The 15,830-nt window shown below is 29.8% G+C and overlaps 2 protein-coding genes across 5 annotated transcripts in view; one reads left to right on the forward strand and one right to left on the reverse strand.

Moving 5' to 3' along the window:
- The window catches only part of LOC139510215 (AP-3 complex subunit mu-2-like), a 29,633-nt gene extending 29,286 nt beyond the window's left edge, over positions 1 to 347 (forward strand). Inside the window, exon 13 of the mRNA XM_071296687.1 lies at positions 198 to 347. Coding sequence (XP_071152788.1) covers positions 198 to 263 — 66 coding nt within the window. The 3' untranslated portion in view covers positions 264 to 347. The remainder of the gene's footprint in view (positions 1 to 197) is intronic.
- Positions 348 to 3,025: 2,678 nt separating this feature from the next.
- LOC139510213 (prostaglandin G/H synthase 2-like) overlaps positions 3,026 to 15,830 on the reverse strand; it is a 38,345-nt gene continuing 25,540 nt past the window's right edge. For all 4 annotated transcript variants that reach the window (XM_071296685.1, XM_071296683.1, XM_071296684.1 and 1 more), the window contains exons 7-11: positions 15,289 to 15,372; positions 14,029 to 14,275; positions 13,294 to 13,580; positions 12,413 to 12,557; positions 3,026 to 6,501 (exon numbers count right to left, since the gene is read on the reverse strand). In XM_071296685.1, the coding sequence (XP_071152786.1) occupies positions 6,146 to 6,501; positions 12,413 to 12,557; positions 13,294 to 13,580; positions 14,029 to 14,275; positions 15,289 to 15,372 (1,119 nt within the window). In that variant the 3' untranslated portion in view covers positions 3,026 to 6,145. The remainder of the gene's footprint in view (positions 6,502 to 12,412; positions 12,558 to 13,293; positions 13,581 to 14,028; positions 14,276 to 15,288; positions 15,373 to 15,830) is intronic.

Below are 15,830 nucleotides of genomic sequence, written 5' to 3' on the forward strand. Positions count from 1 at the left end.
AAATGTGATGGGCATATCATGCCCTCTTTATCAATTTTGATCTAAGTGATTTTTGCTTACATATATATTTGAAAATTTTGATTAATAAATTGGTTGTTTCTTGCTTAAAACCCAGTAGCATGAGGAAAATATATATACTACTAAAGTTCAAATAGTTAAATAAGTTTTTGATGTTAATATTTTTTTTTATTTTTCAGAAATACAAACCATTCAAAGGAGTGAAATATATTACCAAAGCTGGAAAATTCCAGATCAGGACTTGAACATAAAACTTTATAGCAGTTTAATTTTATTCGTTGTGTTATGAACAAAAAAGTGCAATATAAAATATCTCTTTATGCCTTGAATGATTCATTTCATTGTGATGTGACATACAGCATTATAATGAAAATTATGTAATTTAGTCAATCCAGCCAAATAATGAATTCATCTCCATCTTAAGAAATACATTGTACATCAAGAAAGTAACATGTAGGAAGTCAGAAAATTATTACCCTGGATTCATTATTATTCGTTGGATACCAATTTTTAGTGGGTTTCGTTGGTACAGGTGAACCACGAATTTAAATGTTCAACAAATAACATATTTGTAATAGATTTTGTATGCAGAGATTGGCAAAACCACGAAATCAAATATCTTCAAAAATCCAAGTTTTCAGCAATCCACCAAAATTGATACCCACAAAAAAATTGATACCCACGAAAATAATGTTTCCACAGAATGTGTTAGTGCTATTTCAAAGTAATATATTGTAAGATACCGTATGTGCTTTGATTGTTGATATTTACTGCCACTTTCTTGTATTGTTTGATATTTCATGGTAGCTAGTTTTTATTGATGGGAGGAAATTGGAGTATCTGGAGTGAACTTTTGAACTTCTGCAGGAAAACTTCCAGTTCTAGTAAAGTAAGATCAAAGTCAAACACATCTTGCCTAAAGCAAGGGTTTTAAAGTCACAACTTCAGTGTTAACATGCCAGTGATCAATGGACTACTTAAAAATCTTAGCAAACAAGGCTTTGCATGTTTTGAAAATATGTGTCCAAAGTACACTGATGCCCCACATGCACTATCCTTTACCATAAACCATGGAACGTGAAATTGGGTAATAATCTAATTTGGCATTAAAATTAGAAAGATTATACTATAGGGAACATATGCACTAAGTTTCAAGTTGATTAGACTTCAATTTTATCAAAAACTACCTTGACCAAAAACTTTAACCTGAAACTCCCACTTTCATTTTCTATATTCAGTGGACCGTGAAATTGGGGTCAAAAGTCTAATTTGGCTTTAAAATTAAAAAGATCATATCATAAGCAACAAGTTTACTAAGTTTCAAGTTGATTGGACTTCAGCTTCATCAACAACTACCTTGACCAAAAACTTTAACCTGAAACTCCCACTTTCATTTTCTATGTTCAGTGGACCGTGAAATTGGGGTCAAAAGTCTAATTTGGCTTAAAATTAGAAAGATCATATCATAAGCAACAAGTGTACTAAGTTTCAAGTTGATTGGACTTCAGCTTCATCAAAAACTACTTTGACCAAAAACTTTAACCTGAAACTCCCACTTTCATTTTCTATGTTCAGTGGACTGTGAAATTGGGGGTTAAAAGTCTAATTTGGCTTTAAAATTAAAAAGATCATATCATAAGCAACAAGTGTACTAAGTTTCAAGTTGATTGGACTTCAGCTTCATCGAAAACTACCTTGACCAAAAACTTTGACCTGAAATTTCGCACAGACGGATGGACGAACAGACGCACAGACGGACGCACAGACGGACGGACGAACAGATGGACGGACGAACGGAGCCACAGACCAGAAAACATAATCCCCCTCTACTATCGTAGGTGGGGCATAAAAACACAACCTTACCACCAGAGCATACAAATGGTGGCAATGCCTTATCACGTCAATGGAAATACCTTCTTCAACAACAGATATTCCCCAATATATATATATGATAAGGTAGAAACACATCTTATCCAGAGGTTTAAAACTTGTCACTAAAGCACACAAATGGGAGGACATGGGGAAAAAATGACTTGATAACTATGGTTCACCATAGGATATTTCCATACAAAGTATGCCTACCCTAGAATAAAGAAGGCATACAAAGTAGTATTTCTTACAAATATTCATAAATGTGTTTGAAATGTATCTATATAAATTTTAGCAAATTTATTTGAAGGTGATGAAAAAACTGTCACTGCTTTGGGGTTTCAGTTTCGATATAGACTAGTCAACAGGTAACAAATGGGGACAAAAACAATTATACTACTATCACATGCAACCAAATATTGTCATTCAGTAGCTGACTGTGTGGGCATTATGTTTTACCCTATTTCGTCCTTACATCTGTCCTATCTGTACATCCATCTATTGGTTCATCCAAAATTAGTTTTCGCTCAGAAACTTTATTTTGACCCTTTTATTATTGGAACATTGCTAAGCTTGCCTCAATCAAATGTTATGAAACTGGTATACTATGGTTATAACCACCAAGCACAAATCAAGTTTGAATCTTGGTGGCGTCACTTTCACCTTTCTCAAGTTATGTCCCTTTACAAATGAACAACATGATAAATTTACACTCAAATTTCCCCCTTAAATTTTACTTTCCCTCAACCAAGTGTTATTAAACTTAATCACAAGGCTTAAAACCACCTAACAGATCAAGAAAGAGTTTGGTTGGTGTCAGTATCACTATTCTTGAGTTATGTCCCTTGGAAAAGGAACTGAATTTGCCTTATATTGAAAAGCCAGTCATTTGTGTCCTATGGAATCATTCTTCTTTTATTTTACCATATACCATTATAAAATTGAGAATGAAAATACGGAATATAAGAGACAACAACCTGACCAAAGAGAAGATAAGACGACCACCAATGGGTCTTCAACACAGCGAGAAAATCTCACACCTGGGGGAGTAATGTTCCATAATTATTATTAAAAGAAATTAAATATGGGTTGCCTGAGTTTCAAACTGCTTAATGCATCAAGATAAATAAAACAATATATGTCTTAATGTTTTAATTTTGTGCGTAGGTATAATTGAATACATATTGAACAATTCATGTTGTAAAAATTCAAAAAATATAACTATAAATGCATATATTAATAACACACCATTATATTCATAAAAAGACAAATTTATACTTGTTCATTAACTAGTAACATTTATCATTAAATCACAAATCATAAGATCAGCAGAAATTGAGGTCACATGTTTTTTACCATTATGCTGGATTTACATACATTTTGTACTATGGAACCTGTCTATGAAGGGTGTATGTAGATGAATACACTTTAAGTGCCTTTAAAGAGGAGATTCATAGGAATTCAGAATCTAGGAAACACACAACTTGTGCTATTTACTTTTCACTCCCATACAATCAATTTTTTATGAAACTTCTAATTTGATAATGAAGCTTTCAGATACAATATACATATTATAAAAAATATCCATACCACAGATGAACAAGTTATTTATATAACTTTCAGCAGGAAAAATATGTAGTCTGTCAGGAAGTTGTATAAAGATATATATCTGGGGGGGGGGGGGACCTATTATAAACATGTACAAGTTTTAAAGATGCTTTGACTTGGCTTGATTGTGATTCAAAATTTCTATCAACAATAAAATGATTTAACCCAAGCAAACAATGAGCTTCATGTTTTCTTTGAGCGATATAGCAGTTATCTACAGATGCCAGTTTAAGCAATAATCAAACAACATTGTCAAGAAATTCAAATAAGATCAAATACCCTAGAACAAAATCAAGCCAGCTTGTTAGTAAAAGTATTCAAACAAAATTAAAAGCGCCTACAGATTTATGCTCAACGTCAAAAGAGTTGTCAGTTAGTTTATTGGGCCATAGTAAGTCATAACTTCAATGCATTTCTATGAAATGTCAATTCAAAAGTAAAAAAATTTTCTAAATTAAGAAAAAAGATTAACATGTCCATTTACTATTGTCTGCAATTACCCTGATACATACAGATATGAAAATATGAGCATCATAATAATGTTTAAAGGAATGAAATAATGGGAAAACAATTCTAAAACAACCTAAATTAGATGTTCAATATTCATATAAATAAATTAAAAACATGTATCCATCAAATTACAATCCTGTCTGAACACAGCAAAAATAAAAACCTAACATTAAACAACATACTGGATACTTATTAATACATTTCATTTGTGTCAAGCTGATTGAGAATTGATAAGTTATTTTATTATTTTTGCAATTAATTCTCACCCAAAGCATTGAAAGCATTGAGAATTTGAACCTTGCATTTCTTTTTTAAAAGAAATATAAAGAATTTAATTTGAACAATCTTGTTTTTTTTGTTTTGTTTTTTTTTAATAAAGTTTTCACTTTTTTTTTTAATCATTTTTAAGAATAAATTCATATTAATACATGTTATATGAGATTATTCACTTGCCTTTATGTATATATCATGACAAGATGAAATAAATGCCCTAATTTTTAATCAGTGAGCAAAGTCGGTGTGATGCTATGAAAATGATTAAAATGCAGGGAAATTTTGAGGCAGGCAAGATAGTAACAACATTTACGTGAAACCAATGAAGAAAAACTTATTAATTTATTAGTTTAAATCCAATACAGTAAATTCAGAAATTATTGTGAAGCTTTTATTTATGTTAATAATGTGACTGGTTGAGTATCGTGATAATAAGAACTTTCATATCTATATCCAATACACAACTGTACGTAGATTTCCATTAAATCACAATCATTAATCTTCCATATTTTACCTTTTATAGAAATCATAATAAGAAATGCACACAATTTTTGAATTAACAGTAATCTGTTATTACAGTCAAATCAAATGTGTCTAAATAATATTTATATTATGAACATGATAATTTGTTATGAAATGTATTTAAATAAAAAGTAATATACAAAAAATGTTTTTGAAATATTCAAAGAAAAGTTTTTAATAATAAACAAAATTAATGTTCACAGAAAATCCAGATTTGCAAGGATGACATAAAATGCCCCAGTCTGCTGCTAAATCAATAAGCTGTAAAACAGTGAAAAGTAGGTTATCAGCATCTAAAGGCAAGCTCAATCTATACTCAGCTCACAATTTTACACTGATGCATACAAAATACACTAATAATGCAAACAAATATACACAAAAAAACACAACAACACGTATGAGGCAAAAATCTGCTGAATTTCTACTGGCACAATAAAAAATAGTCTGGACAACTGTTGGATTTCAAAATGACAGAATGGCAGACATTATTTTCTGTAAAAGGTGACCTGTTAGGTATAAAAAAAAAAATAAGCATCATTGTTAAAACCTTTTTTTCTATATTGAACAAATTATTATGCAATTTTAAAATCTTTATGTTTTCCATTAAAATAACAAGTGGTCATTTTTGAAAGAGTAAATTAAAGTTCATGTACTATTTTAGACAGTTTCTTGTTTAGGAGGCAGACATATAGAATAAACATCACGGATTTAAAAAAAATGAAAAGGGAAAAAGTTATCTATCTTGATCCTTAAGACAAAGTGTGTGAAAAGCTCAAATGAATGGATGAGCTGTATACTATTAAAAAAAACATATAAATTTCTTATATTTTATATTTTCTCCAAAATTCCTGCAGTAATTACATTATATAAATATCCACAAAAATTGATTAGATGTTATTGACAAACTTCAATTTAAAACCCCAAAGGTTGTTGTTTGCTGATTATTTCAAAAATACATAAGTAATTGTAATAGTCTCTTAATTTGCATAAATTGTATAGGTATATAATTAATAAATGGTTAGTTTGTTAGTATATTCAGAAATTTCTTTCCCATACAGATATTTAAATTTAGTTTGTTTTGAAAGGCAATTACAAGTGTGTAAATTGAACCCAAAGTGAAAGAGTAATTAATAACTTTAATAGTTTTTAGAACAAAAAAGATCCATAGATATGAAATTGAATGATATTATAGTATACACAAAAATCTGAGCAACAAAATTCTGATATGTTATAGTTTATGCTAAGTTATTTGGAATTCAGTTTAAATCTCAAAACAAAACACATTTTGGTAATTCGTTCATCTACTTCCAGTCAACACAATTATACATTAACAAAGATCTGAGCATTATAATTCTCCATGTTGGTCTTCTGGTTTTTCTGGTTCCTCTACAAAACCAGGAACTTTAAATGATACCACAGGACAGTCTTCTTTTATATTTTGACAAAAAAGTTTTTCTATAGTTGCTGTATTTACTATATCAAATCCTACACTCCCCCCAAAAGTGGAGGGTTTCCAATATTTAGGACTACAGATGGGGTTAGCCATTAGTCCCTTAACTGAATATGGTCCACCCATTTCAACTATTGCTTCACCAAACACAGCTTTAGGACGACGTTTTTCAGTTATTAGACCAACATAAAATTCTACTGCTTCAATGTCTCCATAAAAGTTCTCTAATTCTTTTGCTAACCATTTATTACCTACAAAAAGATATACAATCATCATCTGAAGAAAATATTTAAGAATTAAGTAGAGTATATATTAATACAAATTTATTTTATGCAAAACAAAATTAAGCAAGTTGTAGTTGCATGTATTGCAATGATCATGTGGTTGCATTTTTTGCATAAATGAAATCCTCACGGGAATTTTTTTTAAATTAAGTAAGCAAGCCTATGGTATGTTCAAGAAAGGATAGAAATTTAAATCAAGACAAACATTTATAACTAAATAACGTTATTGCGAACCCTATCTTAGTTTTCCATAGATTCACCTGCAAGTTACCTGTCGATTTAAACTTTTGGCAGTTCTATTGTCCCATCTAACAAATACAACAGGTATTGTTCTCTGTGAAGTTTATTCACTGGGACCTTTAAATTTCTTCTAGGAGAAATATATCACTCATTGATTAATTTACCTGACCAAAAAATTACCTTCTTTTTTTATTGAAATACTTCTATAAACTCACATAAACTGTATGCAATATTGTATTTATTCAATATATCATTAATATATTTTCAATCTGTTTAATATAAAATCTGGTTTAATACTAAAAAGTTTATTTCAGACACATTTTTTAGTATTTTCCAATGAATTTACATGTTTTTTTTGTTGTTCATTTATAGACTTATGTTTATAAAGACCTAAATTTAAAAATAATAATATTCAATTTTTATTGCGAACCCTATCATAGTTTTCCATAGATTCACCTGCAAGTTACCTGTCCATTTAAACTTTTGTAAGTTCTATTGTCCCATATAACAAATACAACAGGTATTGTTCTCTGTGAAGTTTATTCACTGGGACCTTTAAATTTCTTCCAAGAGAAATATATCACTCATTGATTAATTTACCTGAGTAAAAAATTTAACTGTCAATGATGAAAAAATACTTATACCTGTATACCAATACTAAGTAAGGACTCACAAAACTGCATGTGGTGTTGTATTTATTCAATACCTGGAGTAACTCATTTTTAATGTGTTCAATATTACATTTGTAATACTGATTCAAAAATTAAAAGTTAATTTCTGATCAAATATTCAATATTTTTGTGTGTTTGATAAATAAAGATTTGAATATTATTATCTTTAAATTAAGGTCTTCATAAACATAAGTCTATTAATGAACAACAACAAAAACATGTAAATTCATTGGAAAATACTAAAAAATGTGTCTGAAATAAACTTTTTAGTATTAAACCAGATTTTATATTGAACAGATTGAAAATATATTAATGATAATATTGAATAAATACAATATTGCATACAGTTTATGTGAGTTATTAGAAGTATTTCAATAAAAAAGAAGATAATTTTTTGGTCAGGTAAATTAATCAATGAGTGATATATTTCTCCTAGAAGAAATTTAAAGGTCCCAGTGAATAAACTACACAGAGAACAATACCTGTTGTATTTGTTAGATGGGACAATAGAACTGCCAAAAGTTTAAATCGACAGGTAACTTGCAGGTGAATCTATGGAAAACTAAGATAGGGTTCGCAATAATTATCAAACACACAAAAATATTGAATATTTGATCAGAAATCAACTTTTAATTTTTGAATCAGTATTAATATTGAACACATTAAAAACAAGTTATTGGTATTGAATAAATACAACACCACATGCAGTTTTGTGAGTCCTTACTTAGTATTGGTATAAGTATTTTTTCATCATTGACAGTTCAATTTTTTGTTCAGGTCAATTAATCAATGAGTGATATATTTCTCTTGGAAGAAATTTAAAGGTCCCAGTGAATAAACTACACAGAGAACAATACCTGTTGTATTTGTTAGATGGGACAATAGAACTGCCAAAAGTTTAAATCGACAGGTAACTTGCAGGTGAATCTATGGAAAACTAAGATAGGGTTCGCAATAATTATCAAACACACAAAAATATTGAATATTTGATCAGAAATCAACTTTTAATTTTTGAATCAGTATTAATATTGAACACATTAAAAACAAGTTATTGGTATTGAATAAATACAACACCACATGCAGTTTTGTGAGTCCTTACTTAGTATTGGTATAAGTATTTTTTCATCATTGACAGTTCAATTTTTTGTTCAGGTCAATTAATCAATGAGTGATATATTTCCGGTACGTCTAAACACCGCTCAGGACCTCCTGAGTGCACTCAGGACATACAAAGTGCACTCAGGACATGAACTATATGTTTTAGTGAGTGTTGGAGGTATGCATTCGATAGATAATTTAATTCTCCATCTAATAATTTTTGTTTTTATTAAATTATTTTAACATTTAAGGAGTTATTGAAGATTTCATCGGCACGTGCCGTTTTTGGAAATATGTCAGGCATGACCGTGGATTATATTGAATACCAATTATCATGTTGATTAGGTCGTTTAATCTTTAATAATTAGGAGTGATTAGTGATGGTACAAACCCCATACAAGTAAGCTTTGAAAACAAGCAAAATCAAGATGTCTTTTGAAAAATAAAGAACAATGAAGATATATATATATTGTTTTAGAAAAAAAAAAACTATTAAATAAAGTTAACCTTTTCTTTTTGTTTGTAATAATTGAAGCCAGTCGAGAAATATGAGAAATGTACATATATAGTTATATATATAGGAAATTTTCGTTCATAAAATTCATTTTATTTCATTAACCTAATAGATAAAAAAAAATATCGTTATTATATTCTTTGTATAGAATCAGATTTTCGTATTTTATTAAAAGGAGTAGGTCCGGTAAGGACTCATTTTGGCCTCAAATTTCAGTTTCATCTGACGAAAGATTTTGACCATGTTTTAAACACTTAAGTGTCTATTTCACTCAATTCAATTAGTTTATGTGAAAGATTTTAACTGATTAAGTCATTAAAAACGATCCGATTGAAGCTCAAATATGAAAAATCTCTCAAATATGCCATAAAACGTCACTTTTCAGATGATTTTTGTCAAAAATGAAAGTGGCCGCATCCGTGTTTATCCACAACCTTTATATATGTTATGTATTATCATAAAATACAACTTTCATTGCAATATTAAGGATGAACACGAATGCGGCCACTTTCGTTTTACACGGAAACCGTCTAAAATTTAACTAAAATGATAGAATTTTGAAGATTTCAGTAATTTACCATGACTTAATGGTGATACAACCCTATATATGTGCATTGTATTGTCAAAAAAGTCCATATTTATGTAGCAGAAGCATTCAACTGTCCAATAAATAACTAAAAGTTTACATTTTAACAATTTTGTAAAACTGTTATATTTTTGGGCCAAAAGGGGGCCTTACCGGACCTACTCCTTTCGTGCAATAAAAAGTTAAAGATTTATATTTAGTTAAAAAAATTAAAAAGAATAATTCTTTCGTATTTTCATATCTCTAGATATATTACAATAGTACGGAAGCCCTGGAGTTCCATGAACGAACATTACAACTTGCGCGCAAGATAGTAACTCATGCGCAAGTTGTAGTTTTTTGCGTGGCACTCCAGGGCTTCCGGACAGATCACTCACTAAAAATAGCGTTGAATTCAAAAATAAATATATTGGTATCATTCTGTTCTAATTCTTATTCATACAATTGTGTGTGTGTGTGTTTTGTTCTATTTTCTTGTCTTTGAGATTCATTCAAATAATTAACCGACTTTTTAACCAATGAGAGGCTGTGTATGTATAACATAACGATTCAATCAAAATTTCATTTAGGTAGATTTATTCCCCTATTATAACTCGTTCTTGTCCTGTAATAAATTCCTTAAACGAGTTTGAAAAGGGAAATAAAATTGTCATACTTTTCATGAATTAAGATTTAGTTTTGTAAAGGGAATCCGTTCTTCACTGTAGAAGCCGTACTTACTAAAATACGCTTTTCAAATAATCAAATCTCATGTAGTTAGACGTGAACTTTCTCATTTTTATCGTTCTTTTCCAGTAATTTTATTCTTGAGTAATACGAGTGTTTTAACGGTAAGATTTATCTTTCTCATTAAAGTTGTTCTTGACTAGCTGTAATACAAGCCTTCAGTTGAACGAATTCAAATGTGAAAATAAGTTCTGAAAAACTAATTTGTCTACGTTTTCTGAAAATTATCATATTTGGTAATTATTTCTAAATGATTTGTAAGTAAACGAAATCCGTTCAAACCACGTTCAAAACCACGACTAAGTCTTCTTGCACAGTTTGAAGTGCCCCCCCCCCCTCGAAACTTGCTATTTCAAGAAATTTGTCATATATGGCAAGGCTGTAAAAATCTTTAATAAATTTTTAACATTCATGAAAAAGGTCATAAAGTGTGCATGCCATAAGAAAATGTTTATCAGTCTCTACTTTCACTGCAACTTTCACAAAACTTAATAACATAGTGCTATTCATTTTAAACGTAACACGTACAGTACTAACAACACAATTCATAAACAACAATAAACATAATCCAATCAATTTTGTTGATTGGATAATTCACGGCTCAGTAGTTGTGTAATCAGTGACACGTGCCCTCATTATTTCATAAGAATTAACATATCTATCTAAGTTCGATTTCAAATTCTACCAAAATCTAACTCTTAAATAAGCAGCATGTAACGAACATATTCATCCATCCTGTGTGCAAATACGATGACTATAAAGGGTCCTGAGTGCACATTGTATGTCCTGAGTGCACTCAGGAGGTCCTGAGCGGTGTTTAGACGTACCCATATATTTCTCTTGGAAGAAATTTAAAGGTCCCAGTGAATAAACTACACAGAGAACAATACCTGTTGTATTTGTTAGATGGGACAATAGAACTGCCAAAAGTTTAAATCGACAGGTAACTTGCAGGTGAATCTATGGAAAACTAAGATAGGGTTCGCAATAATTATCAAACACACAAAAATATTGAATATTTGATCAGAAATCAACTTTTAATTTTTGAATCAGTATTAATATTGAACACATTAAAAACAAGTTATTGGTATTGAATAAATACAACACCACATGCAGTTTTGTGAGTCCTTACTTAGTATTGGTATAAGTATTTTTTCATCATTGACAGTTCAATTTTTTGTTCAGGTCAATTAATCAATGAGTGATATATTTCTCTTGGAAGAAATTTAAAGGTCCCAGTGAATAAACTACACAGAGAACAATACCTGTTGTATTTGTTAGATGGGACAATAGAACTGCCAAAAGTTTAAATCGACAGGTAACTTGCAGGTGAATCTATGGAAAACTAAGATAGCGTTCGCAATAATTATCAAACACACAAAAATATTGAATATTTGATCAGAAATCAACTTTTAATTTTTGAATCAGTATTAATATTGAACACATTAAAAACAAGTTATTGGTATTGAATAAATACAACACCACATGCAGTTTTGTGAGTCCTTACTTAGTATTGGTATAAGTATTTTTTCATCATTGACAGTTCAATTTTTTGTTCAGGTCAATTAATCAATGAGTGATATATTTCTCTTGGAAGAAATTTAAAGGTCCCAGTGAATAAACTACACAGAGAACAATACCTGTTGTATTTGTTAGATGGGACAATAGAACTGCCAAAAGTTTAAATGGACAGGTAACTTGCAGGTGAATCTATGGAAAACTAAGATAGGGTTCGCAATAAGAGCTCATACTGCATAGTGACTTGTTTGTATACTGGATACTAACATATAGCAAAGTCCCTCATTTCATGTTGGTTTAATAATGATCTATTTGATCATCATGCCATAAATATTCCTAAAACTATACATGCTATATATGATGTCGACAGTTGCATACTGATGAAAGATGTATGGTCACTTTGTTGACCACTGAACATATCTAATCAAATTGCATTATTAATTTTACATTTAAAAAAGTTTATAATATATAGTTATTATTCAATATTGACACAAAATTTAAATTAAAGTAAATTTATCTACTGACCTGTTAATTCTTCAAATGATTTAAATGGTTTTAAATTAAAACGTTTTCTATAATTATTTAAAGGCTGCAGACGTAATGTACGGCCATGTTTGATTAAATCCTTCACAACATTCACTGTGTACTTTCCATGATTCCTTACTGTGAACTGAAAGGAAAAAAAGATGAACAATATTAAAAGTGACATCTAAAAGAAATATTTTGTTAAAGGCATAAATTAAAAACATTTTTTTTTGCAATAGTGATAATCAGTCCTTTTTTCTATCTGGAGTGTTGCAGTATAAATTTGATCTTGCAACTGCAAATGTACCTCCAATTAGTAAAAAATTCAGTTTTTTCCAGAAACTAAGCATAATTGGAAAACATTTTTTCATCATAATCACAAAGGTATGATATGCTAGCAATTGGTGGCCATGTGTCTTTCACTCATATGATAAATTTTTCTTCACACACATTTTCTCAAACTTCCAAAAACCAATCTTTAGCAGAACCTGTTACTATCCAGGGGGGGGAGGGCACTTCCTATATACAAGGTGATAGGACGTGTCGCTAGAATAGGTCACTTTTTCAAGCTTGACAATATGGGAATAGGTCGGGAAAACTATCAGAAATATATGAAAAGGTCAATTAAGTTCCATAACTTCGTCTGTCATCTTTCTTGGGTATTCATGGCTGAGTTTTATTGACCAACCAATTTTCTCATTACACACCACACAAACCCAAACAATATGAGAAAAGGTAAAATTTTTACCTACGTGAAACATGGAAGAGTGGGGTAAAAGATCCCCCGCGACAGCCCCTATCAACTAAGTAATGAAGTGCCCCCCCCCAGAACACACAATGTGGACCCTTTATTTTGAATTAAATAATATGAGTTTACTTACTGCACCAGCATTCTGTTTTGATAACGAATCTACAAAAGTGGCCATTCCATGTTTTATAACAAGCTTTGGATTCACCAAAAAATCCTTCATAGTATAATTTACTCCTCCGATCGTGAAATCATCTGGCATCAATGGATGCCAATGATATAAGTGATTAAATTCCAAAGCGATACGGTTCTGGTATTGAAATGGTTCACCAAATAACAACGAAGGATCAAAAAGAAGTTTAAAGTTGTAGTTACTCAAATGCTGTACATAATCTTCAATCACAATCTTGATTGTCTCCCCTGAAAATAAATATTGAATTATTTTACTCATCAGCAATGTAAACTTCAGTAACAAGAATTATTAATTTATTTTGTATTCTACTTTTTTGAAATCATTGGGTTTTTTTTTTTACAAATTTTAATTTTTAAGTACAATCAGTAACACTTTTCCATATTTCACACTTATATTGCTTGTTAATTAAATGTTAACTACAGGTAAATGGAGAAGGCAACATGTTCCCCCTTTTTATTTTTTTTTAAATTCATGCATTTTTTTTTTAATAACAAAGAAATATTCAATAAGAATTCAACAGCAATCCATTTTGCTTTCATTTCATTCCAAATTTGTTTCCATATTTTTAAAGTTACAGCTATACATAGGAACTATATTGTTTGAAATATTTACTTCTATCTTACACTAGCATGTTCTTGACAGAGTGGGAATAAGAGGTGTAACCTTGAAACTAACCTAATAATATCAATTTTCCTGTTTGATAGAGTCTTTCATCATCCCATTCTGGATGTTCCTTTTTCATAACATCACATACACGATTATGTTCCCTCATCCAGATGGAAGCATACATGAATAGTCCAGGGAGGTTTCCAAAAAATGAGTGACCAAGGGCATACTTGCTGTCCTCTGGTACTGGCATAATGTACTGCATTTCTACCTGGGCATCCTTACTTAAAGGTGGCCATTCTTCACCATTTACAGTCTAAAAGTAAGAAACATTTTGTTAATTTTTTATGTATAGTATATAAATTCTAAGTTAAGTTAATAACTTTTTCATATAATAGTACATGTACACGAAAAAGAATAAAACTGAAAACCCCTAGAAAAAAATATGTATTTTGTTTGGTGATTTCAGGATTTTGCTGTATTTTAATATCGTTATCTTTTCATTTTTAGTGTTTTTTAAGTTATTTAGGCTTGAGTGTTTTTTTCTGAAATTTCTAAACATAAAATTACCATAAACAAAAGTTGAATATGATGATAATTTTTTTTAACTGATTACATTTGACATCTTTTTATATGCAAGTTTTCCTACTAGGGAAAAAGGTACTATTTATTCTGCCATAGGCGACAATACTAACATTTTCTAATTTTACCACTTTTTATAATAAAAACCTGGATAAAACAGTTATGTGTGGTGTTAGTACTTTATTACTCTATTTTAAAAATTGAAGCCAAATAGTATCATGACCAATTTCCAACGGAGCTTGTTTATGTTATCCATGCCCACCGTCATTTTGCAGCAAATTTATAAAATTTTTAAAGCCTTTTCGGATAATTCTCTAGAAAATATTTCAATAGGTTTTAAAATTTATATTGTAAATATAAACACTGCAGTTATTCATAGATAAATAAAAAAATATGTTGTACCCTTACATCCAATCATGGCGCTCCTAAGTTGACTTCCTTCACCTGTCTTGGGTACACAAAAGGCCAACCTAATGCTGGGAAAATGTAATAGTACCGTTTTCCCTTAATTTTGATTCAAATCACTCAAAGGGAGATAACTGTATTTTTTTTCTCTAAAAAATCCACTGACATTGTCATTACAGCTACATTTATTGTATTAGAATGAATGCACTTATTTTGTAAATATTAGCATATAATAAATTCTAAGAAAAAATCAGTTAATAGTCAGTTATAACTTTATTTTACAAAATGAATTTATGTCGTAATTTTCCATTCTATATATTGATAATAATGAAATATACTTACTTGAGCTTTTAATTTGCCATCTTTAAAAGATCTTAATAGATTTTCATCATGCTTGTTTTTTCCATATACATGTGTCATATCAACCTATAAATAATATGAATTCTGAACACATGTATTTACAAACCTTAGAGATCTAGAAAGTACCAAAATTTAATTTAATCAAGATATATTTTTTAAAACATTTTTTTCTCTCTTTAGAATAAAAGGCTTTCTAATAACATTTGTACTAAATAACCTAAAAATGAATGAATTGTGTATTTCCTAATATATATTCCAAGCACAAAATAATATTTCTTAGCCATTAAAAGATGAAAAAAAATGCCAACAGCACTGAATTTTTAACTTTCTTTCACAGAACACCTGTGGTCATTACTATGTCAGTAAACATAAATAGTTCTAATAGTCTATTTGAGAATTCCACAATTGACTCTGTAATTAGAGATCCACTTGTATCCCAAGTTGTCCTTAGGAGGGACATAAATTTCATAGACAATGGAGTAGACGAAAGAGCAAATTCATCTGTGCATAATGTGTGTAATCTT

The sequence above is a fragment of the Mytilus edulis genome, chromosome 2, assembly GCF_963676685.1.
Source record: "Mytilus edulis chromosome 2, xbMytEdul2.2, whole genome shotgun sequence".
NCBI lineage: Eukaryota > Metazoa > Mollusca > Bivalvia > Mytilida > Mytilidae > Mytilus > Mytilus edulis.